This window comes from Tympanuchus pallidicinctus, unplaced genomic scaffold, assembly GCF_026119805.1.
Source record: "Tympanuchus pallidicinctus isolate F22 unplaced genomic scaffold, pur_lepc_1.0 scaffold24, whole genome shotgun sequence".
NCBI lineage: Eukaryota > Metazoa > Chordata > Aves > Galliformes > Phasianidae > Tympanuchus > Tympanuchus pallidicinctus.
Window position 1 is genome coordinate 2,033,306 of NW_026294741.1, and position 25,871 is coordinate 2,059,176.

At 41.0% G+C, this 25,871-nt stretch overlaps 1 protein-coding gene across 13 annotated transcripts in view; it reads left to right on the forward strand.

The window, feature by feature from the left end:
• The first annotated feature begins 461 nt into the window (after nucleotides 1-461).
• Nucleotides 462-25,871, forward strand: part of BCAS3 (BCAS3 microtubule associated cell migration factor) — a 302,365-nt gene continuing 276,955 nt past the window's right edge. For 7 of the 13 annotated variants that reach the window (XM_052688668.1, XM_052688671.1, XM_052688677.1 and 4 more), the window contains exons 1-7: nucleotides 463-706; nucleotides 1,599-1,686; nucleotides 3,734-3,788; nucleotides 5,207-5,282; nucleotides 7,076-7,182; nucleotides 16,469-16,550; nucleotides 23,627-23,699. In XM_052688668.1, coding sequence (XP_052544628.1) covers nucleotides 1,616-1,686; nucleotides 3,734-3,788; nucleotides 5,207-5,282; nucleotides 7,076-7,182; nucleotides 16,469-16,550; nucleotides 23,627-23,699 — 464 coding nt within the window. In that variant the 5' untranslated portion in view covers nucleotides 463-706; nucleotides 1,599-1,615. Of the gene's footprint in view, nucleotides 707-1,598; nucleotides 1,687-3,733; nucleotides 3,789-5,206; nucleotides 5,283-7,075; nucleotides 7,183-16,468; nucleotides 16,551-23,626; nucleotides 23,700-25,871 lie in introns of all 13 variants that reach the window. The other 6 variants (XM_052688670.1, XM_052688672.1, XM_052688676.1 and 3 more) reach the window with 3 other exon arrangements.

Sequence of the window (25,871 nt, forward strand, 5' to 3'; positions counted from 1 at the left end):
AATTATCTCTGTGTTGCCATGGTGACAGAAATCCTCTCTGGGAATGTGTAATTCCGTTTCATCCGGGCAGTGAATGCTGCGCTAAGGGGGAAAGCAGCGGGCTCTGTTGGATTGCCTGCTGTAAGACTTCACAGGGACACAACCTATGGCTATCAACGCAGTTTTAAGCAGCATGGCGGTTCACGCCCGGATAAATATTTACTCCCTGACAGTCGGACGGTGCCTGCCGCTCCCCAGGTGCCACGAGCTGCCCGCGCTACTCAGCGAGTCGCCCTGAGGGCCGGGGATGCGAAGCTCGCGCCTTCTCAGAGCCCCCAGCGCGGGAAGGTAAACACGGCGCCTTCCCGCCAATGGGCGGCTCGGCACGTGACGCGTCACCCGCGGCTCCGCCTCCACCCACGTGCGAGGGACCTGCGCGGCGGCTCTCGCGAGATCTCGATGTAAACAAAGCTGACTGGGGGAGGAGAGGGGGCAGCGCCGGCTGAGCTTCGCCATCTCAACCGAACTTGGATGAGCGCAACCGAACCCTGCGCCCTCTGCGTCCCGCCTACTTTGGAGGAGAGGACCGTGGATTGGTCGGCAGAGGGGAGCAGCCCGCCTTCGGGGCCATCTGATTGGCTCGCGGTGTGAGGTGCGCTCCGTGTCACACCCGGTGGGGGTCCCAAACACTGTCAGTGAGGAGCCGGGCTGAGGGGCGAGGCGGCAGGTGAGGGGTGCGGCGGGGCCGGTAGGACCGGTGCCCGGCCACGGCAGCCGGGGAGAGCAGTGCGTGAGGGCTTAGGGCGGGCTCGGGATCCGCGGGGAGTTGGTGGGGGTGAGAGCGGGGCTGTGAGGCCGGGCGGTGGCCGGGGCGCTGAGGGCGGGCGAGCTGCGCCCGGCGGGGCCGTGGCGGGAAGCGGGTAGGCCGGGGGCTGCTGGGAGCTGCCTGCCAGGGGCTGCGGCCTCAGCCCCTGCGAACGGAGCCGGGCGGGTCGAGGTGCAGCGCTCCGGTGTTGCTCAACCGCTGTGCGGCCGCCTCAGCGCTGTGGCCCGCGTTCCCGCTCGCGGCTCGTGCCGGTCGGGGCAGCGCTGTGGGCTCTCAGCCTTCAACTCCCGGTGTTGCGGTGATGGACCGAGCCATAGAGCCGTGCCGCCGGGTCGCTGCATGTGTTAAGGGTTAAGGTTGCTAAGTATGAAGCGAAGCTGATAACTCGTGTTGGAGCTGGATGCGGTGATCCTTATGGGTCCCTTCTGCCTTTTCTGTGATTCTTTATTGGGAGTTTGGCTTTTCCTTTGTGCTTTCTGAAACCATGGAAATGGAACGCTGTGCCTGGGAGCTGTGGTGCCGTACAGGTGTTGTTTGCCATTAGGAAAGGCGTTCAGAATTCAAAGGGCCCAGTTGCATTCACATACTTTGCAGGAGGTGTATTGATACCAGTAGAGGATATCTCTATCTATCTGTATTTTTAAGAGTGCTGTGAAGGTGTGGTGCCTTATGGGTTGAGTCAGTTGAGTTTCCTTCTCCCGGAGGTTTTCATAATCCTAAAAAAGGTGACAAGAGCTGGATTGTGAGCGATCTTCATGCAAAGGATTGTCATTAAGAGGAAATGTTTCTACAGGTACCTGCAGAGAAGCAATGGCGACAGAATCCCCACGCCGCCCGAGTCGCTGCACTGGAGGAGCGGTGGTCCGCCCGCAGGCTGTCACGTAAGAACGTTCTGGAAGAAAAGGCCTTATGGGGAATGTGTTCTGGGGTCTTGCTTGTGAGGCACCTTGCCCAAACTCTCTTTCAAAGCTCTCTCTGAGAGATGATGTTGACAAAACATTGCTGTTGCAGTCGGTATTTTCCAATAAAAGGAAGTAAGCAGGTGTTGCTTTCCTGTCTCCTCTGCCTGTGCAGGTCAGACAGCCTCCCTGAATGAGATACTTATCAGCCTTTAGAGCTGTGCAGCTTAAAGATGAATACTGAAACAAATTCTCATGGAGAAGATTATGCTGAGTAGCACGTAGCTCCCTGCAGACTTTTGCTTATGTTAAACTGAATTATTATAAACAGAAGGTGGTAGAGAACTACAAGAGGAGTGATACATAAACTGATCTTCTTTGAACTTGATTCTATAATGCATTTTAAGCCTCCCAATGTTAAGTGTTCTGTTTGTTTTTAGGGTTTGTTGTTGTTTTTTAAGCAATTCAAAGGAACTTTCAGGGCTTTTTTTTTTTCCCCTACATTGTGAAGGATTTAGTATACTATGGTGGATAACATTTCCCAAACATCAGCTTTGTTCCTAGGCATGCTACAGGGAGGAAAAAAGGCACCCCAGTACTCATTTAACAAACTGAAAGATAGAGCCATTATGACTATTGCTGGTAGGCATTCACACCAGAACTTCAGTCACCATTAATACTATACCTGTAAGATGTTATTGGTTGGTAATGAAGGACTCTGAAGGTACACAAAGACAATTTTTTGTGACCTACATAAACAAAAGAAGGATCAGCTCTAGAAAACCACACCTTATTTGTAAGGCCTTTACTTAAAGCAGTAGGATGGTCTCCACTGATTCAGCCATTGCCTGGGTTGCTGTACAAAGCCTGGTTTTGTCATTGGTTGGAGTAAGCTTTCAGATATTTTAAGTCCTGTGGTTTTGATTCATCATTGTTTTCAGAGAGGAGTGCAGTAGTTAAGTTGATTGAGGTGCTGCAGCATTTGAAATATCTTTGCTGCCCTCGTTTAGGGGAGAGCATCTCAGTCTTACCTGCTGAAAGTTCCAACTTTGAATAATTTACATGGTTTTAGAGAATACAAAGAAAATGTGCATACCTTTGGCCATCAAGGTCCCTGATTGCTTACTTTATGATTTTTCCTTGTTGCTCTTAGAAATCTTAGAGTAGCACAGGAAAAGTGCCTGGCAAAATGAAAATGTGAGGGCTGCCAAAGATGTGCACTGGAGGAAGTTGCTTTCTATTTGTTTTCAAGTTTCCAGACTTTATGAACATAGATTTGGTTGCCAGAATATTTCAGTATTATGCATTTCAAAAAGCCCAAACTTTCTGTGTAGTTTCAACACTGTGTCGTGAGCTCAGCCAACGTTGTGCATTGCTCAGCAGTTACACAAGAGCCTCACCACTCGTGTGAGGATAAGCTCATAAAGACGTTTGTTTAAGTCTAGCAGAACCAGTGTGTCTTGCAGTACTTACTATGCACTGCTGCTAATGAACTTCCAAGAAGGAATAAGCTTTCCAAGCTGTAAAACTGTATCTGGAAGTATCTCCTTACTCATCCTGGTTGGGGTTTTGTTCCACCCACTGCTGCTTCCATTCCCCTTGTCGCTGTACATTTGCACCTGAGGTTGTAAAGTTTACAGGCCCCACAAGGAAAGCTCCAGCCCTTGGTGTGAGCCCTCTTTCATGGTGTAAGATCCAGTTCAAGTAGAAAAATGCTGAGAAATGTTTTTCCAAAAGCCTTTTTTGCTCTAATTGGTCTTTCTACTGTGGAGAATGTGGGTTCTTTCTCAGCTGTTATATTTTATCTTTTCCTGAGCAGTTGGTTCATAAATAGGTATCAATTCACATTTTACATACTTTTAGGTCACTTTGTATGTAGTCAGTGTGTGACAGCCTATTGAGTAACTGCATCGCATCCTTAGTAGTTTTGTGTTGTCATGTGTGTTTCATCTGTCAATATGTCTTATTTAATATATCCCTAACCACTTCTGGACCAGTAGTAGTGAAAAATTCTCCTTCTGTTTTCAAGGGAACAGTCATATATGGAAAGTGTTGTTACTTTTCTTCAAGACGTTGTGCCACAGGTATGTGCATACCTTAAAAGTTTTTTCACTAGCAAAGCAGAAGTCTTCATTCTGTTTTCTCTCTCTCTCTCTGTCTTCTTTTATCCCTTTTTTTTTCCCTCCATGAGAACTGCAGTGCTTCTGTTTTTGTGGTTTTCACAGGTAGCAGCAGGTAACATGTTTCACAGGTAGCATGAAATGGTCACTTCTGTATTGCTTGTGGGCCTCTCAGTAGCAGAGGGAAGGCAGTGCTGGAAAGCTGCAGTCAGTAGTGAAGTGTTGCAGCTAATTGCCCATAGCCTCAGGAAACTCTCTTGGTTCTTATTTGAATGACTGTCTTGGATAACTGAAGTCATGAATTTCTTTAATGGTAATAATAATAAGAAGAAATCCCCTTGCTGGTATTGGCTTGTGAAATGCATTTTTGGACTCATGGTCAAAATTAAATTAGTCAAACTTTCATTTAAAAGACTGCTGCATTCCTTATCCCCCCCTTGCTGCCTTTGCTTTTCTCTGTAGTTAAAGGGTACAGTCTGTGTTTTGTTGTACAAATCAATTTGCCTTGGAAACATGGAATGCAGTCTGTTTTGAAAAGTAATACCCACACTTTTTAAATCTGTTTTTTTAGCTCATGTTATTGCTTTTCTGGTGTGTATAAAGTGATTATATGGTCTCTTTTCATATTTATTCCAATATATTGCTCCATATTTTGCCGTAATTCATTTGGAAGTGATGGTATTTCTACTGCAGCTCACGTTCTTACTACTACAGTTTCTCCTGAGAACTGTAAAGCATGCAGCTTGGAAACACTGCAAGTCTCCTTCAGAGTTTCTTTGTGTATCTCATCTTATGGGAGTCTGTGGAACACAGAACTGAAACACAGATTTGTTCTGCTGGGATTGCAGTTTATTCTCTGTAAAATGTCTGAGATAAAGATGTCACAAATGTAACTATAATGTGTTGGTAAAATAAATTGTAGTAAAAGTCTGTTTCTTTCTTCGTTTTTGCTTAGCATGTAAGTGAAAGCATTGAAGTGAATAAAAAAGGTTTTAAGAATAAAAAGGCCTCCTGTGAGAACCTCTGATGTTGCTCTTAGAGGCAGTGTAGAATTGCTAGGAGTTAAATGTGGCAGAAGTCACTCTTTTAGCCTGACTAAATTGCTGTAGGACCTGTGGCAGTTCTGACCTGCTGCAGAAGGCTTACTGCTGTGTGTCTGCTTCAGTGAGTGATGTTAGAACGTGTGAGTCACAGCCAGCATGCTGTGTGCTGATCGTGGACTGGTTCCTTTTTGAAGCAAGATGACCCAGTAATGCTGGCTGCCTGTAAGGTGCAGGTATACCTGATTACTGATAAACGTCACAGTCTCTTCTGTGCTCTATAAAGGAAGGAAAAAGCGGGTGTTACATTTTCTTATTTTGAGCCTTTTGCTTTTTGTCCAGGCCTACAGTGGCACTCCTCCAGCAGAAGAAAAGGAGAAGATCATTTGGGTCAGATTTGAGAACGCGGATTTGAATGGTACGGTTTCATTTTTCTCTCAGTATGTAAATGCTTTTGGTCGGTACCGTGCAAATGGAACAACCTGCTACTGCATCTAAAGGCAAACCAACTCTTGCTTAGGAAGAGAGGCAAATAATAAAAAATCCTTTTGTTATGATAGTTGAAGATGAAGCATAGAACTGAATTTCTTTTGTGCACTGCTTGGTTTTAAAGTTAGATTATCTAACTGTGAATCCAGGTCCAAGTTGTGGATATACCATGTCCAGTGATGTGTATAATTCATAGTAACCTAGAAAGGATGAGCTGTTAGGGAAAAGGACCAGGAGATTCTATGATGTCTTTCTTTATATGATGGTAAATAAAAGCAAGGCCACAACGTATTCTTTAAAAGCAACTTACTGCTTCTAGTGTGTCTCAGGAAGTTGTCTGCTAAAGCTGCTGACTGGCAACTGCTGTCCAGCATCAAGAAAAAATGGCAATGGCCGTGGAATTTTGCTAAGAGTGTCGAGTGAAGTGCATCTCCAGATACCATGTGAGATGTTTTACCCCAGCCCATCCCGGTCACCTTTTTTGAACAAGCAAGATTAGTGACTGAGTGGGGAGTGGTTGAACGCTGCTGTCAGGTAACTGCCCAAATGGACTGAACACTTAGCAGTTGTTTGTAGTGTATGGCACGTGTGATTGCTGGAGCTGGGGGACTAAAGGAACTGCATTCCTGATCAGGCTTTTCTGGAGAGCACGAGAGTTAAGTTTTCCAGAGAATTGCTGTTGTCTGCCATCTTATTTTCCTGTCTAGAGCTCTATGATAAAGGTTTATTCTGGTTAAATATGAAGCAATAGCAGCTATAGCCAGAACCATGATGAGGAATTTTCAGACTCTCCTTAAAGTTAATAGGAAAGATTATTATGTTTTCCAGCTGTTGAAATGGCACAGAGGCTGGCAATTCATAAATTCATGGCTCTTAGAACAAAAAAGGACCTATCAACTCATGCATGGCCAGCTTTATGTCCAGCTTTAGGCTGTCAAAGCTTTTCATTGTGAGCTCCTTGTCCTCTTCTGTTTATTTTTAAAAGTTCTTGGCCATTCCCTCTTTAGGCTCTTTTTTACAGCATGACAAAAATGGTTTATGATATTTTCCAGAATCCTTTGTATTTTGTCTATGCTTTTATGCCACGTAATGTGTTTGGACCTGAGTGTATCCTATTTCAACATCCTGAATGTTTTTCCTCTCTTTCTTTGATGCTTACGTATTTGCAGGGATCTTTTGTTCATCCTTGGAAATAAAGTTGTACAGGGCCTTACTCAAGAAAGGCTTAATTTTCTTGTTATGTTCTGAGGCACTTCTCTTCCTGTGGTTTTTCTTCTTTTCAGAAGGTTGATGCAAAGATGAGTTGTGCACTCTTTAGGAAGAGCTTTGATCAGTCTGTGCGTTTGTAGCTGTAGAATGTGTTAATGTTAACTTTATTGGTCTTCTCTCCATTTTAAAGATCTGCTGTGTTTTGTTCATCACAGGAGAGAGTTACAGAAGTTCTAGGTGTATTTTGTGATAACTCTTGTTTAATGAAGGATATTTTCCTCCACTGTTTTCCATTCTAACACTCTCTAACTTATCTGTGAAATTTTAATGGATCTCACCTAAAAGGATGCATCTCAGTGTTGTTTCAGCATAAAAAATGTAAACCTCATTGCTTTGCCTTTAATTACAAGAGCAGAAACATTGACTGGGGAAACACCATCCAGTACAGCTGGTAATAACCACGACTGCTCCCAGCCTGTTAACCAGTGGCTTTGCTCTTTAAACCCAATTTAGATACATCAAGGAATATGGAGTTCCATGAAATACACAGCACTGGGAATGAGCCACCATTACTGCTAATGATCGGATACAGTGATGGAATGCAAGTCTGGAGCATACCTGTAAGTACCAGCAAACTGCTCTTGTATGGCAGAAGTGCCGTTGTTTGTAAGGTGTGCTATTACCTGAAGGTTTTAACTTTTCCTGCTGGAGTGGCTGGAGCCAATGTTCACCATCGCTGCTGTGTAAGGTGCGTGCTGAGCGTGGATCAAACTTGTAAATTCAAGCTCTCAGATCTAAGCATTTTTTGCAAATGATTTTTTAGGTAAATTTTCAGAGGCTAATTGGGAGCAGCATCTGGCACTGCAATAGTTTATGTCCTGGAAAGACAAATCTTTTTAACTTAGGGAAAGGAAAAGAGAGCGGAGAAATATGAAAGGAATTTGTTTGTCCTGGGAATGCAAGTATGACAGTATGAATGGTATTTTACAATCACAGTGTTTGTCATGTACATGATTTGCAATTTTAATTTTATTAAAGTCTATGTGTGCATATGGGTTTGATTTTATGCTGTCATCCACACCCTGCAGTTTGTGTTTCAGAATGGTTTATGAGCACATGGTCTTAATTTGGGGGAATTTCTCCCAAATTTCTTGAACTATGGAATAAAGTTTAATACAGTAGGTCATAAAATTCTTAACTTAAAAAAAAATATTGCTCATAACACCTTGTCCTTCAAAATAATGTAGTGAGGATGGAGTTCTTTCTCTTCATAAAACGTTAGGCCTTTCTGAAATATATATATTTCTGTATTATGTAATGGTTTGCTGTGTAAAAAGGGTTCGTATACCAGTAGCTTATATGGTAAAACAGAAAATGCTCTTATTTTGTGCACCAAAAAGTAGGCATGTCTAATTGAGTTTCCTAGGGTGTGGGAGAGCTGGCTTTTTCCCCCTCTTCATTTTGCATGTTGTTAGCTGGAGCTGAGGAAGAAAAAACTGCTGAACTTTTGCATTTAAGAGAGGATTTAATAGAAGGAAGGGCCTAGTATACTTCCAAGAGTAGTAAAGTGTAATTTAGGAGCTTCTATTCTTGTGTGTCTTGAGAAATTGTGACTAAATCTGATTTTCCTCGCTTTATTTTGGGATTTTGCCTTCTACTAGAGTTAATTGAATACTAAAAATTATTTTACAGTACCAAATTAGTTTTCTACAACGTTTTGAACACTGATCAGTTTTTAGATAGTGTACAGATGACAGAACAGGCTGTTAAAACAGTTCAGAAACTCATTGCTTTGTTCTTCAAAGTGTGTTACAGAAAACAAACATTAGGTGTCAGTAAGATACCGAGCTAAGAGAGGAAACAGGCCTTGAGCAGCACTCAGAGTTACGCTGCGAGCTGATTCCTTAAGGCAGTGAGCAGTCACTTAGATTTAAGCTAGAGAATTTGTGCAGAGCAGCTTAGTTTGTCGTGCTGAAGTATTCTTGCCCACGTGCATGTTTCCTGAAAAAGGGGTTGAGATGCACTGTGTTGGCACTGGGTTGTTCTGGCCGTGTGATAGAAGAGCTCTGTATCTGGCAGTCATAGGTAATTCTTTGTTTTGTGTGTGTGCCCTTACTCTGTGCTTAGGTGAGAGTTCTGTGCATCCCTCTGAAGTGGCTTTCTGTGTCTAAATGAAAGCGTGTCTTTGTGAAAGCTGTCTCTATCAGTGCTCCTGAGAAATTCACCCTGCAATGGCATCTTACAGGTGTGAAGAGAGCGAGAGTGAAAGAAGCAATGCGTCTCGTTTCTTTGATACATGAACACATTACCTCATTGTACCCTGTTCTACATTAACTGCCTGCATTTAAGCTCTTACCCCGTGGTTCACTGCATTAAGCATGAAATGATTTGATGGATCATACTAACAAATGAGGAGTTGAACTACTTCACGTTTATCCTGACTCATGTGAAGTAAGTGTGCTCCCTGGTCCTGACAGGTAGGCAGACGGGGTAACTTACCCAGTTTCCCAGTGGAAAAGGCCTTTTTTTCTTTTTTTGTATCTGAATGAGCCACAAGTGAGGCGACTGGATGCCTGATGTGACCTTTTGCAGGAGGGTTGCTGCTTAGTGCAGCCAGGTTGTATTTTCCCAGCGTGTTTCATTTCTTCGTAACTTCTACATTTTGGTAGTATTTCTTCTTTCAGAGGAATAAAGAAAATGAAATTGCAAGGAACTTACTGTAGTTCATTTCTTGCAGAGGTGTTTTTCATGGGTGTGGGGGAAGTCTGATGAATTGGAAGAAATTTGCAACTAAGGAAATATTGTACCATCCATCTTAGAAACGTGAGCTGCAGAGGCAGCACGGTGCCTTGTTTGTTTAACCTGTGAAACTGGAAAAATGCATCCGAAGGGGGAAGCGTCGTCTTGTGCAGTGCTGCAGTCTGCGTGTGTTGGTGTAATGCCAGTGCTGGGATGGGTTTGCTGTTAGTAGCACAGACTTGGATAGCTTCTCAGATTGATAGTCTTTGATATCGGTTTTTAAATATCTTCTCACATCTTATCTTACCTGATAAGCTTGGAGGTAGCACAGCCTGTATTTATCCATGCTTGTATTTCTCCATCTATTTTTTCCTTACTTAGTCCAAGTAAAAGAAAATCTGGCAGTGGAGCTGCTGACTTAATAGTTAGGGTGTATTTGACAGTGCTTTGGTACTATACAAATGCATCTCTTCTTCTTGATCTTGCTGAGTGCTTAGCTCGTTATTACACAACATTATTCCAGTTATTAAGAATAAAATAGAATCTCCATAGTTTAAAAACCTTTCAGTCTGAAAAAGCAACAATTTGACATTTCTCTGAAAATCTCCTCAGTGAGGCTATTATCTGTAGCATTGTGCTATTTATTTGTACAATTGAGCCTCTATTCAGCACTTAATAAAATAATGTGTTGCAGGCAGCCCGGTTTGTGTCTGAGTGATTATGAAGTGTTTATGACAGCTCCTAAGCTGACACTCGCCGTAATGGTGTTACATTGACTTCTGAACACCTCGCAGGCTGCCTCCAGGAGTGTGTGGCTCTTTGCAGTCTGAGTGCTTTCACATTAACATCTCCTTGGAGTAAGATCTTTGACTACAGAAGTGTTACTTGCAAATGGAAGATACCATTAGGGCTGCTTCAAAGGGCTGGAATAGTGTTTGGACTGCTGGGTGCTGAAGTAACGGCTGGGGTTTTGAAGTGCAGAGTCTCAATCTGTATTGCATAAGAAGCGGAAGGTGTCCATCCAAGCGACTTTTCTTTGATCTTTGTTTTGAAATGGGGGTGGGAAGGTTGAAAGTGCTCTTAAAATATGCCTCCCTGAGTGGGGAGAAATCTGGGAATATACAAAAGTATGAGTAGAAGTTCCTATTTGATAATTGTGCCGTGTACTTTCTTGTTTTATTTGGACTTTGTTTTTCCTTCGCCCCAGTTTCACGTTTCAAATACAGTTGGAACTGGTCGTTGCCTAATGTGGTTTCCAAGTATCTGTTCTAGATGTTCCTGCTCAGTGAAACTCATGTTGGCTGCTTTTGTGGCAGATAATTTTTTTTTCATTGTATGCTGAAAGTTTCAGAAGTAGAAAATCATTGTAACGTAATGGTTCAGATTACACTTAAAAAACAAAATAAAAACTCAGCTATGAAGCTCAGGTTGAACAAAATAGAAAATGCCAAAGGGAAACTGATAATAATGGCAGCTGTCTGTATAGCAAGCTGTGAGAAATTGAGGTATTTTCTGTTATTACACTCATTAAGTGACTGCAAATCTGATGGTGGTTTTTTCATTTATGTCATAACCTGCACTTGTGGGAGAAAAAGGAAAGTGCACGCAAAGAACTTGAGAGTGCTGCAGAGAGAGGTGTTGAAAGAGACCAAGCAGCATTTCATGGAGCTGCCCTTGGATGGGGTCAAAGCCGAGATGAAGGCTCACTGATGCAGTCTGTACCCACGTCCTGCCTGTGCCCAATATTGTTTGTGCTGTTCCTGTGCTAGTGCAGAAATGAAGCCATTAAAAAGAAACAAGAACTGTCTCCCAAATTAGGATTTCACAGGGAGCCTGCAGTCTGATTGTGCTGAAGCTCCTTGAAATGTATGACAAATAAAATGAGAATATTGAGGACATTGTAACCGTTACTGAGCTTTCAGTGCTTTTTAAATTCAATTTGTATTGTCATAATTTTAAATGATAGATGCAGTTTGGTCACTTGAGTAGACTTGTGTAACTCTCTGCACAAAGTTCTCATAATTTATAGATAATCAGATGTTCTGAATGAGAAGGGTGATTGCTTCAGTTTCTAAACTGAAATAAGAATTCTTTATTTTAGAATAAAGATATTTAGAAATATTTAGATATATTCTTTATATAGAAATATTTAGATATATTTAAAATATTTAGAAATATTCTTTCTCACTGTCTCAGCAAGATGACCAGCAGGGCTCTATCCCAGCAGGATTATGTCCAGCACAAGTTTGCAGTGGTTTCAGTCATTGCTTATTGGCACATTACATTGCTGTATTAAAGGTATACACCTGGAATTTTAAAACAGCAACAGAACAACAAACAAATTGATGCTGATCCTCCCTGTGCCTTATGACATTTTATTAATATACTATCAGTTTACTTTTCCTCTATTGCACAGTAGTTTAAGCATTGGCTTTCAAACTTTGCTTCTGTTTGGTGTACGTTTGGCTGTTTTCATCATGTGAAAACCATTTTCTATGGCTGAAAACTGTTAGTTATCCTTAATGTGAACAAAACTTTCTTTGTTCTTATTTTTTTTCTTAATGGGTGCAAACTGGTGTGCTCCAAATGATAAAGCTCTGCCATCAAAAATTAAGCAGTGCTCCAGATTTCTGGTAGGTTGTGTTTTAAGCAGTAGTTGCACCTGGAGGAGAGGATTCATCTTGTTCTTCCAATCTGTCCTGATTGGAAGTGAGTGATGAAGGCTTCATTGGGGCTGCATTTTGGATTGCTGTGTTCTTTGCTTGCTGCCTCCCACGTTGGTCTGTGGGCTGTGGTCTGGTACTGGGCGCTGCAGAAGCTGACGTGTGCTATCGGACCAGCTTGGAGCCGTCATCTTGGATCCACTCTTCTACAGAATGAGTGCCTGATGCTGCTTTTATAGCATAATATTCTATTCTTGAAACCTGTTTGGAAATAGTCTTGGCTTGTGGAATGGGAAAGAAAAACTTTCAGGAGCTTTGAAAGCTGCCACAGGGACTCGCTACTTAGCTGGATGAAATCCAAAATGGCAGCCACAGCCTATTTTCTTCACAGGTGCTTTCTGAAGAATTTAGAGCTCTGTTTTCAGTTCGTGAAGTCTATTTATGTTTTGTCTATGCTTATGAGACTGTGTGGCTCAAGGGTCTGGTAATGAGGGATGTGGAACCTTTTACCTTAGACTTGCCAGCCCACATCTTGGCCAGAGTGGCAGTGACAAAGCTGTTGGCCATTCAGCGGTGTTTGGCACATGTTAAATGTAGTTATTTGTCATGCTTTGATTTAGTGCAGTGAGTGTCCTGTTTGAGGGACAGGTTGGCTGTCAGCTGTCCCATCAGACAAAGCCTGAAGAGGCAGGAAGATCAAAATTTCTCAGCCCTGAAGATGCTGCTTTTAGCCAAGAGTGATACACGTGGCCTCCACAGTGGTAATTGTGTTCTATGTTTTAGATACAACAAAACAAAGGGTGTTTTATGTAAATGGTGCTAGCATTAACTGCAGTTAATTTTGAATTGTGTAAGACTGCAAATAGCAGAAGCTTCTGCAGAGAATATTTTAAAAAAATAATAATTAATTGCATGTCAAAGAAAATCTTGAACTCTAAAGCCTTAGTGCATTTTTCAGTGCCCAGCAAACCTAAGGGGCAACCAGTACTTCGTAGCTCATGGCATACGTTGAAGTCCAATGACTTCCAGAATTTTCTGTTCCTGTAGAGCAGTTAAGGATGTAAGATTAAAAAATAAAAACAAAGTCCTTGCAAAAATGTTTCCTTTATGATAGATTCCTAAGAAGTGATGTTATAAACTGATCCATGTTGTTGTGTGATGTGCAGATTTCTCATCTCTTTTGCTGTCCATCAGTATGACTTTTTCTGAACAAAGGAGATGTCAGGGATTGGGTGGCATCTTGAATTTTCATTGCTCAGTCTCCAGTTGTGGCTTATCTTAAAATATCCTTTCTTTTGGCACCCTGAATAACATGCTGAGTATGTGAGCTATACTGATGACTGAGCCCACCTGAACTTGCATCTGTCTACAATGTCCTCTTCCCTGGGGAAAGGCCCTGTGCACTGAGAGGAAAGAACTACAGCAGTGATGCTGAGTTAGGAGCTAAATACTTAGAACCTTTGTCACCAGCTGAGTCTCATAGCTTTGGTTGGTCTGTTCATTTTTTCTTTCTGTTGCTCCTGCCAGCAGAAAATAGTGAAGTAGTTACCTTTCAAGTGATGAATATTAATTACTGAACACTAAGAATTATATCCACGAAAAGAGCTGGCTCAAATTTTGGTGTTGTGTGTTAAGGTACAAAGAAACTTCATTTGTATTTATGCACTTTCAGGCCTTTCTGTGAAAACCTCATATTTAAGCTCTGCCAGGTCTTGGCATCCACAGGTTAAATAAACGCGCTTTCTGGACTTCAGTATATTTAAGAGCAGCAGCTTGGTTAAGCAGGTTTGGCCTTCTTAGTGTATCTTACTTTTGGGACTACAACTGTATTTGAAGTAGATTGGAGTCAGAGCCAGTGTGCTGGCATACTTAAAAAGGAGGGGACTGAATTGGGTTGGATTGTTTTATATGAATCACTTATTCCGTGCTTTTGTTATGCTAGTTCTTTTCCCTCTTGTTTTCATTCATAGCCATTGATGTGCGTACGCATGTGAAACAGCATTTTCATGATTTGGAGGAAAAAACCTTTAATTGCCAATAATAATAGTTCCAAAGCCTTCTGTTTTTCTTCTTCTCCATTTCCTCCTTTCTTCTTTCCCTGTGCTGCTGTGTTCCGATGAACAGAAAGCCTGTTCTTTTCATCTCTCTCACTTTCTGCTTTGCAGTGCTCTACTTTTCTCAGTCGTGTTCTCAGGATGCAGAGGTGCTTCCCTCACCCGCATTTCAAACTCGTGATCAGTTAAAAATAATCAACAAGTCTTTAAGGAGTTGATTTCTGATCTTATTTTCTATATCTGATCTAGGATCTGATCAGTAAGGTTCTCAGGGCAGAGCCTCTGGCTGTCCCAGAGGCAGAATTCAACCTGTTTTTTTCACAAGCTGGGGTGCTACAGGGCTGTGTGTTGTTCAGGTGCTGCTGCTCACTGGGAGAGCAGTGTGATGATACCAATGTCAGCCTGGTAAAATAAGAGCAGAATAGTAGGCTAAGGGGTTAGTTGTCATATTGATTACAGTTTTAAAACTGTCTTGTCCATCAGGAATAATTCTAATCATGTCATTGACGCTAATTGACACCGCTGTGAAACTGCTAGATGCATGCAGAGTCCGAAATGGCAAAGAAAGGTATTTCCCCAAGCTTATTGGGCTGTACTGTGGCTTACTGTTACAGAATGGTCAGCCATCTCTGTATCAGTGGTGTTTTCAGAATATTCTTTGGGAAGATCTGCTTGAGTGGGGTGAGCTTCACTGCTGTGTAAAGCAGTGCTGGTAAGGAGTTCGGCTTGGTGGTGAGCTGAAGCTCTGGGGCGCTGTGCTTTGGTTTGTTGTCAAACAGTAGCGGAATGTTGACTTGTTGAATGTGTGAGCTGAAGTGTAGAAAGAAATGGGAACAGCTATGAAATGACATTTCAGAAAGCAACTTGGATTTATAGTTCAGTAATTCCTAAGAACCTTGTTTCAAATTGTGTTCGTTTCTGATATTCTAAGCTGCTTGCTTGGCAAAACTCTGTCCAACATGTTTGCTACGTTCTTAGCTTCCTTCTGTCTGTTTTAAGTTGCTGGTTGTTCGGAAACGAGTTTCATTATGTTTGCCATTTTCCTCAAGTTTGACATTCTGCATTGCATCCATTACCAGGCAGTTATGAAAATGCATTCTGACTGACCACTTAGAGGAAGTCTGGAAATTTTTCTTAACTACCTCTGATTTAATCTTTTCAAGATTGCTATTAGTGACAAACTTAATTAGTTTGATCCTTCTGCAATTATGGAACATAATTTTCACACCTGGTGAATATGGAATATATGTATATATCAAAAACCCTGAACTTCTATTGTCAGTGTTTGCCACTCCTCATCACTGGCTTTCAGTAGTTTTTTTTTGTTTGCTTGTTTGTTTTTAGAAGTACACACTGTGCAGAACAAATGCTGTGTTGCATACATGTGTACCTCCTGAGGTTTGGTTAGTTGGAGCCATCAGTCAACTTCAAGTGTAGTCTCCTCAAATACGGAGACATTCCTAGCAATAGTGCTAGGATCTCATTCACACACAAGACCCGTGTTTCTAGGGGCAGGCTTTGTTCCTGTGGACTGTGTTATTGAAGGCTTCCAGGATATATTCATGTTCAGTGAAGTTGTGGGTGGTTGGTAAGAAGAACAATGTCTTTCCTGCCTGCCTGCCATACACTGTGAAATCTTGATTCAGCTAGTTGATCGCAATGGAAATTGCTCAGTAAGGGGGAAGAGACAATACGAGCTTGCACCATCTCTGGCACACTTCTTGTTCCTCTGATCTGAGCCTTCCTGTACCACCACAGTTGCTGTTCATCTAAAGCAAGTCCAACAAATAGGATTTTTGTATCAAAAGTCAGCTAAGAAAGTTGGTTAAGTGAGTGTAATATGCTAGTATGGGTTTTGTTGTGCTAGATTAGAGGTGTTTACTCTGATGTTACTGTGTAACCAAAGAAACAAATCAGAAAGCTGGATTTGTCAGTTTTTCAAGGAAAATTGCACATTGGAAAGCTTGTTGGGTAGATGTGTCATTATCCAGCTCCTATGAGATATCACTTGTTGGAGGGAGAAAAGAAATTTTGGAATATTTCTGAACTGACCTTCTGCCTCTGTGGTTTCTTCCCTTGAGAATCCTGTCTGTTTTCAGTATGTGTCCATTACATTCAGTGCTTATGCTCTGAAGAGTTTTACCTGTTGAATAAAACAGCAGCCCCCCGAATTAAGATGCAGATTTCAGTATTCAGTAGCTTAGTGGGAATCCAGTTTATTTTTCACACGATTGTGGCTTCTTAAGAATCGTTTGTGTTCTCATGGTTTGAGCGTTGAATGTTTCAGATGGAAAGTTGTCTGTATGGCAGTTTGATTTTGAGAGAGCTGACTGTGGAAAAGAACAGTTTGTTGTGGGGAATGTATTTTGTGTGTGTGTGTGTGCATGTGTGCTTTTATATGTGTATGTAGGCTTTTTTACATTGTACACTCATATCTGTATGTTTTGCAGATCAGTGGTGAAGCTCAGGAACTCTTTTCTGTCCGCCATGGTCCAGTTCGAGCTGCACGGATCTTACCAGCCCCACAGATCAGTAAGTATATTTCTAAATGGCTCAAAATAATCCATTATGTTTAATTATGTTATGTAACTTTTGCTTGAGCAGAACATACAGGACACATCTATATAAGGTTGTGCTTTATAAAGAGCACAGTGTTGTCTCTAGGCAAGAGTTAAAATTTATTATGGGCTAATGCTGTTTGAAGTAAAATAATTTACAAGCTTTTGTGCCTTTTGAGTTGTTTGGAGGAGCACTGTGTAATTTTTGTCCAGCTATGATTATTTGCTGATGTTTGTCACTACATGATGGATGGTTGTGCCTCTTCCTTCTCAAAGGAAGAAAAAAGAGGTGTTGATGGGATTGAAGTAATCAAAGTACCTACAAGCTCTTTTTTTTCCTGATGGCAAAATAGTGCTTTTTGATTTTCAGTCTAGTTTGTAAGAGTAACACTTTGTTACTCTTTTTCTTTCTCTAAATGGCATATATAGCATTTGACAATGATATTTGTTACATTAGAAAACTATTCAAATTAGCTCATATTAAATCAAACCTTTTAAAAACATGTTTTGGTCTCTTTTTACATAGCTTGGTTTAAATAAATCTTTGATTGAAAGTACATGAATGTATCATTGACCAGTATTTGGAATCAGATAAAAGTAAAGCTGTAATAAGAGGCCTTAGATAACTAACACATGAGCTTTAATGATTCAAAATAAAAGGAATTTGTAAAGGAGAAGCTGATTATTATCAGTAGGCTGAAGCACTATTTTACTGTAAAGCTGCAAAAAGGGAGTTATTGAAAGTGGGGCTCTCTGAGTGGATGCATTTGGCACGTTCCTAGAAACAGATCTTAGTTTGTGATAAGGAACTCATTCCCAGGTGTGAAAGGAAAGCTTATGGTTTTAACGTGGTGGCTTTACAGTAGCAGAACTTAATAGTTTGTCAACTCTTCTGTTAAAATGCTGTAGTCTTTTGATGTTAGATTCTCTGCTGCATCATGTGCTTCACAGCATAATGAGGCGTTGTTTGAAAAGAGTTATTTCATGGAGGCTTACTGCAAAGGAGGCTGCCGATCTGATGTAACAGGTTACAGGCACTCCTGGGAGCCTTTGCACGCTGCCAGCTCGGGTCCACAGTGCTGGGTGAGTCTCTGTGCCGTGCTGGACAGCTTGGTGGCTCCTGGGAGTGCTGTGGCCTGGCTGCAGCTCTGCAGTGCTTTGTCTGAGTTAACAAAGCAGGAGGCCTGACCCTGCCCTGCATTGCAGCACTGGTGTAACTGCGGTGTGGCTGGGCTGCAGCCTGGAGAGGATGTCCATAAAGAATTGAGAGCTTGCTGTAAATAACACTGGAAAATGTAGGCACTTACTCTTCTCTGTGGACCTGCTATACATCACCCACAAAATTTAGGGTCAGGAACAGTGAGAGAATTTCTGTTTCTGATTCCCCTGAGGTTCACCTTGAGGTACCTAAAGCATAAGTAATTGGATGTAGCAGTTGCTACATTCAGCCTTTTCCACGATTCTGCAGTAATATTGTGTTCTAGGTGATTGTCTCCAACCTCTTTCTTCCACTGCACTGGGCACAGGTTGCCTGATTGTGAGGCAGCAAGGATGTGATGGCTGGGGGAAAGGAAAAGGCTTTTGTCGCTTGTGCAAATGAGAAACATTTTTGATCAATGATTCAAAGTGTACAAGAATCCCATTGACACTAGGAAGACTTTAAATTTCTTCTAATAGTGAGATAACAGCTATTAAATATTTTATGATGTTGTATTTGATCGTTGTAAACTCCTTGTTTTTATTGTGAATGAGATGCTTGCACTATCACAGGAAAAGAACAGCGTGCAGACAGTCCTTAGGGGCAGGCTGCAGGGCAGGGCTGGGCAGAAGGGATCATCAGAGATGGCATTTTCCAGAATTGGTGATGTCTGTTGCTGTCCATAGTGAGGATCAGAGAGTGGACATCGTTCATAATGAAAATGACAACCAGTATGGTGTGAATTTGACCATTAGCCATGCTTGCCTGCTCATTCATAGCCGTTGTTCAACATCTTTTCTAATTTCTCACCTCTTTCTCTGGATGTTGTTGTTCTTGTCTTCCTGGGGTAACTGATTTCACGAGTGGGAATTGTTGGGTTGAAATGATATGAAGTTTGTATGTTGAGGTTTCTGACTTGAGTATTCCTAGGTTTGCCTTGTGGTTGGTTGGTTTTTCTTTTTTGTTTGCAGGTTTGTTTTTTATTAGTATTTCTGTGATTACTTTCAGAAATGATATTTGCTTTTTGTTGTATGTTCTTTGGCTAAAGAAGTCATTTAAAAAAAAAAAAAAAAAAAAGTTCCAGAACTTTTCCAGCATTTAAAAAAGTATATATTTTAACATTTTTGGGGTAGTATTGCTTTGTGAAGTGCTATGGTCTGCCATTTGTCTTTATTTAACTGAGGTCGATTTAAAACATCTTGGCCAACTACCGGCTTTGTGCCTTGTGCTGTTCTGCTTATTTGGATAGACTTGTTTAGCTCAAAAGTCAACCAAGAAAATAGTGCTGCTTAGTAAGGGCAGTCCAAAGCTGAGTACTGGAATGGCAGCATGTGTGCTAATTCATGGTTCAGGTGTACGTGATGACTGGTTTGTGTATTGAAGTTCAGGTCAGTCATTATCTGTAAAAGCCTATTGCTGTGTCTCAGCGTTATGAGAATAAATCCCTCCATTGAACTGAATTAATTTACTGCCCTAATGTAGATTATGCCACTTCTAGAAAGGGTGATAGCATAGTCCTACATTTTGCAATGAGTTGATGGTTTGGTCAAGTTGGCTGATAAGACAGAAAAATAGAGCTAAGAAAGGAAAGAAAAAATAAACCAGAGGTTTTGTCTGAAACAGCAGTGACCAGAGGGAACCTCATGGACAAAGAGCTGAAGACTAGAATTAGCATGAAAAACTACAATTGGGACACAGTTAGGACACAGACTAGCTTTGCAGTTCAAAATCTAAAGCAGTAAAAGTTCCAATTCAGCAGATTGATCTCTGCTGTGTACTGCTTACGTATTTGATTTTGTTAAAATAAAATTTGAACCTCAAAAGCTGACTCAGCTTTATGTGCAGGTAGACTTAAAAGAATGGTAATAGTAAGGTTGCTTTCTAAGGGAATGCAGATGTGAGTCTTAGAGATGTTCAGCCACTTGGGTGGCTTGGTGGTTTTAAGTCCTAGAAGGCAAAATAATTGCACAGGACGTGTGGTGGAGGAACTACTCCTACGAGCTGAGCAGGCAGTAGCAATTTGTAGCTGGGTTTATGTTGGTGTAATTGGGTCATGCAGGTGTGCGTTCAAGTTTGGCTGTTTTTTAACTGTTACATATATTGTTATGGTGTAATGAATGTTAATGTTGGTGGATTACAGAAATTACAGAACAGAGTTCTGAAGCAGAGGAAGTAACCCTTTTAATAGATGCCTTTGGGAAGAATTGCACAGCATTTGGAAATGCTGATTTCTCTGGAGCTGTGTGGACTGACCCCCATACTCCCATTTCTGTTCTGGTGACATTGCATTGATCCTTTAGGCCAGCAGACCTGAAGCCTTCACCACGTTACACTGCTATGTCTTCTAATTTTTCCTAACAGGATTCGATCAAATGAAATACTCCCATCTGTCTTCAATTAATGTATGACTCTCAAAACTTTGATCTCTCACAAATGTTTCACAGCCGTCTTTCATTTTTGCATGCAGAATGGACTTAGTTGTCCAACAATAAAGCTGTTTGCAGAAGAAGACAGAAACAAATTTTTATCAATGTGTGCAGCTCTGCCTCTTTGACCAAAATCTTTGATGTTGATGCTGAATTTTGAACCACTGTAGCTTATTAGTGATGGATACTGACATTCAGCTGGAGAGGCAGGGGGCTGTAGGGTGGTAATGTCCGAGGGATGTGGGAAGCAGATCTGCTGCTGCAGGTACTGGGGCGGCGTGCTGATACTTGAAGTATCTGGGTGATGCTGGAAGTGGAGGGAGATACAGTGATGTAGTCTGGCACAGAGGTCCTAAAGGAGCACCTGAAGGACGAGGACTGGAGTCACAGCCCCTTTTTTCTTTCTGCTGAATGGAAGGAGCAAAATAGGGAGTGAAAGCCATAGGTAGTGAGTGCCAAACGTGTGGCTTCCTGCGTTCCCGTGTACTGCTGATGTGGGGCAGGACTGGAAATGCAACCCAATTCTCAACTGACAGAATAAAAAGGGTCTGATTGAACAGGAGATGCTCTGTGTTGTTGAATTATCTCAATCACTGGAATCTCATACCAGAAAAATACACTCCATCATGCATGCATGCTATTACTAAATAGGTCAGAATTTGACTTCTAAGTGGGGAATTTCTTGCTCAAGGGAACGAGGGTGCTTTTCATGGTTTTTAATTGGCTTTTGAGCTCCTGTGAAAATCGGGGGGATTTCTTTTTCTTTTCCTCACAGGTATTGTTGTTGTTGGCATTACTGCAGGCCCAGGGGATGGGATGGCTGCTCACACTCCCAGCACAAGCACCGAGCATGAGCTGCTTGGAGCTTACGTGTGGATAAACTTTTGACTTTGTTAAGTTCTAAATGTTGATCTGGATGAAATGACATCTAGCTGCAGATATTGTTTGTTTTCAGCTTAAAGTACACCAACTGAACTGATTTTTTTTGTTTTTTTTAAATAAAGCACAAAGAGATAATTTATCTAAATGGAGCTGTAGATACGGTGGTGCCTGTTTAGCAGGAAAAAAAACAGTTTTCATTACTTTAATTGTGTGATTTGTCAGGATTTCCAGCTTTTTTATAAATGCTGCAGTGTTATATGACAGAATTAAAAGGATTTAGAATAAAAGGAGTTTAAGAAAAAGACTTTGCAACAGGATTTCAATACTTTTTGTATTTGAGGGATTTAGCTAGCTGCTTTTCATTTCAATCATCCTGCTGCATTGGGTTAAACACTGTGTGCAGCAGGTGTGTACAGCCTCAGTGCATTGCACATGCAAATAAACACAATTTTACAAATAAAAATTAATCCACCGCAACTTGGAAGATTAAATTCCAGCCCTGAACTGAATGGGTTTGCTGACTCCATTAAGCGCCGCAGAGAGCAGCACGCGGTGCTTTTTGCAATCTCATGACCAGAACCGCTATTAACCTGATTTAATGCCCTGCAGAGTCCTCAAAATAATGATCCTTTCCTGGAGTATTAATGTTTACGTTTCCAAAGTATGCAGTTAAGGTAGAAAATGCATTTTTAAAAAATGAGGGCTTTGGCCATTGCAGACTGAAGCAGGAGTTCCAGCACCTGTTGTGCAAATCTTGCAAAGCTGTTCTGTGGGTATTAAAACGGGTGCTGCTGTTTTTGTGCTGCTGTTTCTGTGTGTTCACGGCCACCTTTCTTACCCTTCATCCCTCTTTCTTGTTGTTTAACTTAGAACCAGACCAGTAATAAACAGGAATTTGCCTGTCTGATATATCCTAGTTAAAAAAAGAAAAAAGAAAATGTAGTTAAATGCTTCAGGTAAACTCCTGTGTCCACTTAAATCAATGTCGGCGCTCCCAGTAGCCAGCATTTGTCAGCCTTTCTCCATGAAGGCTGGAGAGCAGCAAGGTGAGCCGAAACAAACGGAGTTGGGCCGGTAATGGATCGCAGTAAACAAATTGGTTGCCAGATTCTTCAGAAGAATCTGTATGTTTCATTTATCAATTCACAGGTCAGTACATGCAGTACAGGTCTGACTCATGAAAGACCTGGAAATAATAGGAATAAAAGGAAAATATGTTTGGCTGTTTTGGGTTGCTTGTAAAGCTATTGTTGGTGGTGAAATTATTGATGTGACCCATTTAACTTTGTAAATACCCCCATGTGTAGGAGGGACGCCTTCTCCTTGTGTAGATGAGAGCTCTGGACAGTTACAAATTAATTGCATGTACCTGAGTTATTAATAATTAACAGAGGCTGTTATGTGAAAATGTATATTGTTAATTGTTGTGCCTTTCTGAATAATTGATTTGGTGCAGCTACACCAGTATCTGGGAATTAGTTTGGAGCACTGACATTCTTTGTAGATCAAAAGGTCTGATGTACAATGAAGACCAAAAAAAAAGTCCACACCTACAGATGGAGATAAAGACAGATAATTGAAAAGGCAAAGGCTGAAAGAAACTGGAAGAAATTCGCTGGTCATGGTGTTGCTCTGTTTCTGTTTTTCAAGTTGGATTGGAAACATACCCTGAAATTTAGTGAAACTTTGTTACAAAGATATGTTTTCTACTCTGTTTGATTTGTGTTTCCTTATCAGTAAGATGAAGTTTCCAAAACTTTTAAAGTCCCCTTGTAAGAATAGCAGCACATTTAACAGTGACAGCTCTGGAGTCAGGGTGTAAGTGCAGCTGGGCAGCAGCTGCCCGCTTCTGGTGACAAACATGCAGGCAGAGCTGTGCCAGCTGTACCTGTGAAGCTCTGCTCCTGGGTGCCTTACGTTGGGGGTGCTGTCACCAGGTTGCCTGTCCAGAAGCTGAAGTTCCTTGGTGCCATGACTGTTTTGAATTCAATCCTGTATTTTCTGAGATGGGTGGTGTGGGGTGTCAGCATGGCCCTGCTAGGGCAGACACCAGCAGCATGCCTTGTAACAGAGAAACATGAGGGTGTCTGCTCTTCCACTGCATACTTATGGTTAACTCTCCTATATTCCACTTACACCTCAGTAGAATAGACGGGAAACCAGTGTGGGAAACCCACACAGAGCTGGTGACAGTCTTCTTTCAGGCAACTTCTGTTAAACAATGAATAGCTAGCAGATGTTACTTGTCATTCTGTAGTTACAGAATTCTTTACCCCAACTGGAAAAAACAGAAAACAACTACGAAATCCTGGCCATGTTGTGCTGCTCGTTTTGTTACTGCCTTCAAAAACAGCTCTCCCACTGTTTGTTGCTCTGCCTGTTCGTATTTCTATTACTAATCTTGCACAGGCTGTCAAGTTTTCCATTATGTATTAAATATTCTGCAGTATATTGCCTCCCAGCCCCAGTGCACAGGTACTATGAAAGGTGGCACAAATGATGTATGGTGACTTGCTTTTTCTTGTTTGCTTTCTCTTTCACTAGATGCTCAGAAATGTGACAATTTTTCGGAGAAGCGGCCTCTCCTTGGTGTGTGCAAAAGCATTGGATCTTCAGGGTAAGAATATTTTTTTGTGAATAAATTTGTGTGTAGATTGCAATGTCATCTGGAAATACGGAAGTAAACAATTATATCTTATAGTTCTGTACTGTTTTTGCTCACAGAATAACACTGCAAATTGCTTTCAAAGTTTTTTTCAGTGTGTCAGCACACATTTGTGTATTACTTTGGCTGTATAAAAAGAGTAAAAAAAAAAATAATCTTGATATAAAATGGACAAAAAGCTATTTAATTTTGTTCCAGTAGTCACAAGTTTATGATAATAAAGCCTTTTCTGATAATAATACTAAAGAATTATTATTCAGAAGTGTCTGAAGCAATCTTTGTATCTTGAAAAGCAATTGGAAGATGCTTTCAAGCAGTGATTATGTTCTGGATGAATTACGTGCGCCAACCAACCTCAGTGTTACAGATGTTCACTGCTTGTGATCAAAATCTGTGTTAAATCTACTTTGAGTTAGTGAATTAACAGTCTTGTTGTATGCACTCCGGACACTATTGTTGCATCACTCAAAAGAGCCTTACAATAGTTCATGTCCCTGTTAGTTACACTGTTCAGTGCTAAGGATTTACACCTATGCCTAGTGGAAAATATTTGCTTTTCAAAGGTAATCCTCTACACCCATGCAAAGGCTAAAGAGTTGAAGTAAATCTTCTTACAACAGTAAGACTAATTCTGTGCCACACTTTTTTTTCTTTAAGAATTTAATCACTCTGGGTGTGAAGCATGACAGTCGGGTCTCTGTAATTTCCTAAGGACACTTCTCACTCTGTTGGACTAGAATATTAATATTACTCCTCTTAAATCTTTAAAACAAAAACTGTGTGGGTTAGAGAGATACAATTTCTTTCAGTAGAGATTTTTACAGCTGCCAACACTGTTCATAGGGCCTTTTTTCCCCTGAAGTGTCTGCAATCTTGTGAACAACATTTCCTACATGAGCGTGCGTGTAACCAAGTCTTGCGATGCAAAATTTGTTATGCTGATGCATTTAAACTACATGGTCCTCACTGCAAGATGAATGAGGTTGGACGTGGCTGTGGCAGTGAGTCAACGTCTCTGCAAAGTGTACTTTCAAAAAAAAAACCACATTTCAATAAGTGCAGCTCCTGTCCTGGTGTGGAGAGTCCATCCCCGGACACCACGTGGTCGTTTTTTTAGGTGAGGAAAATATGGCCTTGTGAAATGCCTGTGCTGCTTTCCAGAGCCCTCTGGCTCGTTTCCATTCAGATTCCACCTGGGATGCTGTCATTATATTGTCATTACCATCTAAATTGTCTTTTCTGTGACATTTATACGGTATTTGTTTTCTGTAGCTCTTCTAGGAAGTGTTTTGAAATTGTTGTTTTTATGGATGAATGTTGAAGAATGAATGTATTTAACACCTGACTTATGATTTCATAAGATTTTATCATGAACTTCATTGCAATTTAGCAATTTCTGTACATTATCACCTTAAGAAAACCTGTGTTTTGAAGAGCAATTAAATATAAGTGTATATGCAGTACTGTGTGACAGATAAGCAATCATACTTAAATGAATTGACATCTTTTGTGATTTTAGGGAATCGTGCATCTATTAAAATGCATTAAATGTTTTGAGAAATTTAAACATCTGCATCTATTGAAATTGCGTGAGGAAGTTTCAAGTGTTTAGGATGTTAAACCATTAAAGCAATATGAATTTAATAGGACATAGTGCAGTGGATCTAGATATAAACCATCTTTTCATAATGGCATTTAATAGTACTTTATCTTTAGGGCTATATCAATGAGATACTGACACGTGTGAGTTAGGAGCTGGGACTTCCTGGTTCTGACCACTAGTCTGCATTAGTGGTTGCTGTCAGGAAATTCTTCTCTTTTCCTTTAGCTGTAAAGTAGCTTAACTATAATGAGGAAAATAGGTTAAAAAGGTATTTTTTAATGCCGAACGTTAATCAGTCTGAAATACAAAGAATTTTCAAGTTATAATTAATTAGTAGCTTCAAAAACACCACCAGTATTAAATAACTTCACTACTTTCTCTTATGTACTATGTACCTTATTGGAAAGAGACGTAATGAATAAAGTTTGAGATGCAATGCTAGGTCTTCTTTCCTTTGTTATGAAATACAGGTAGGTACACAAGTTTTATGCAAAACAATCTTTGCCTGAAATCAGCAAACT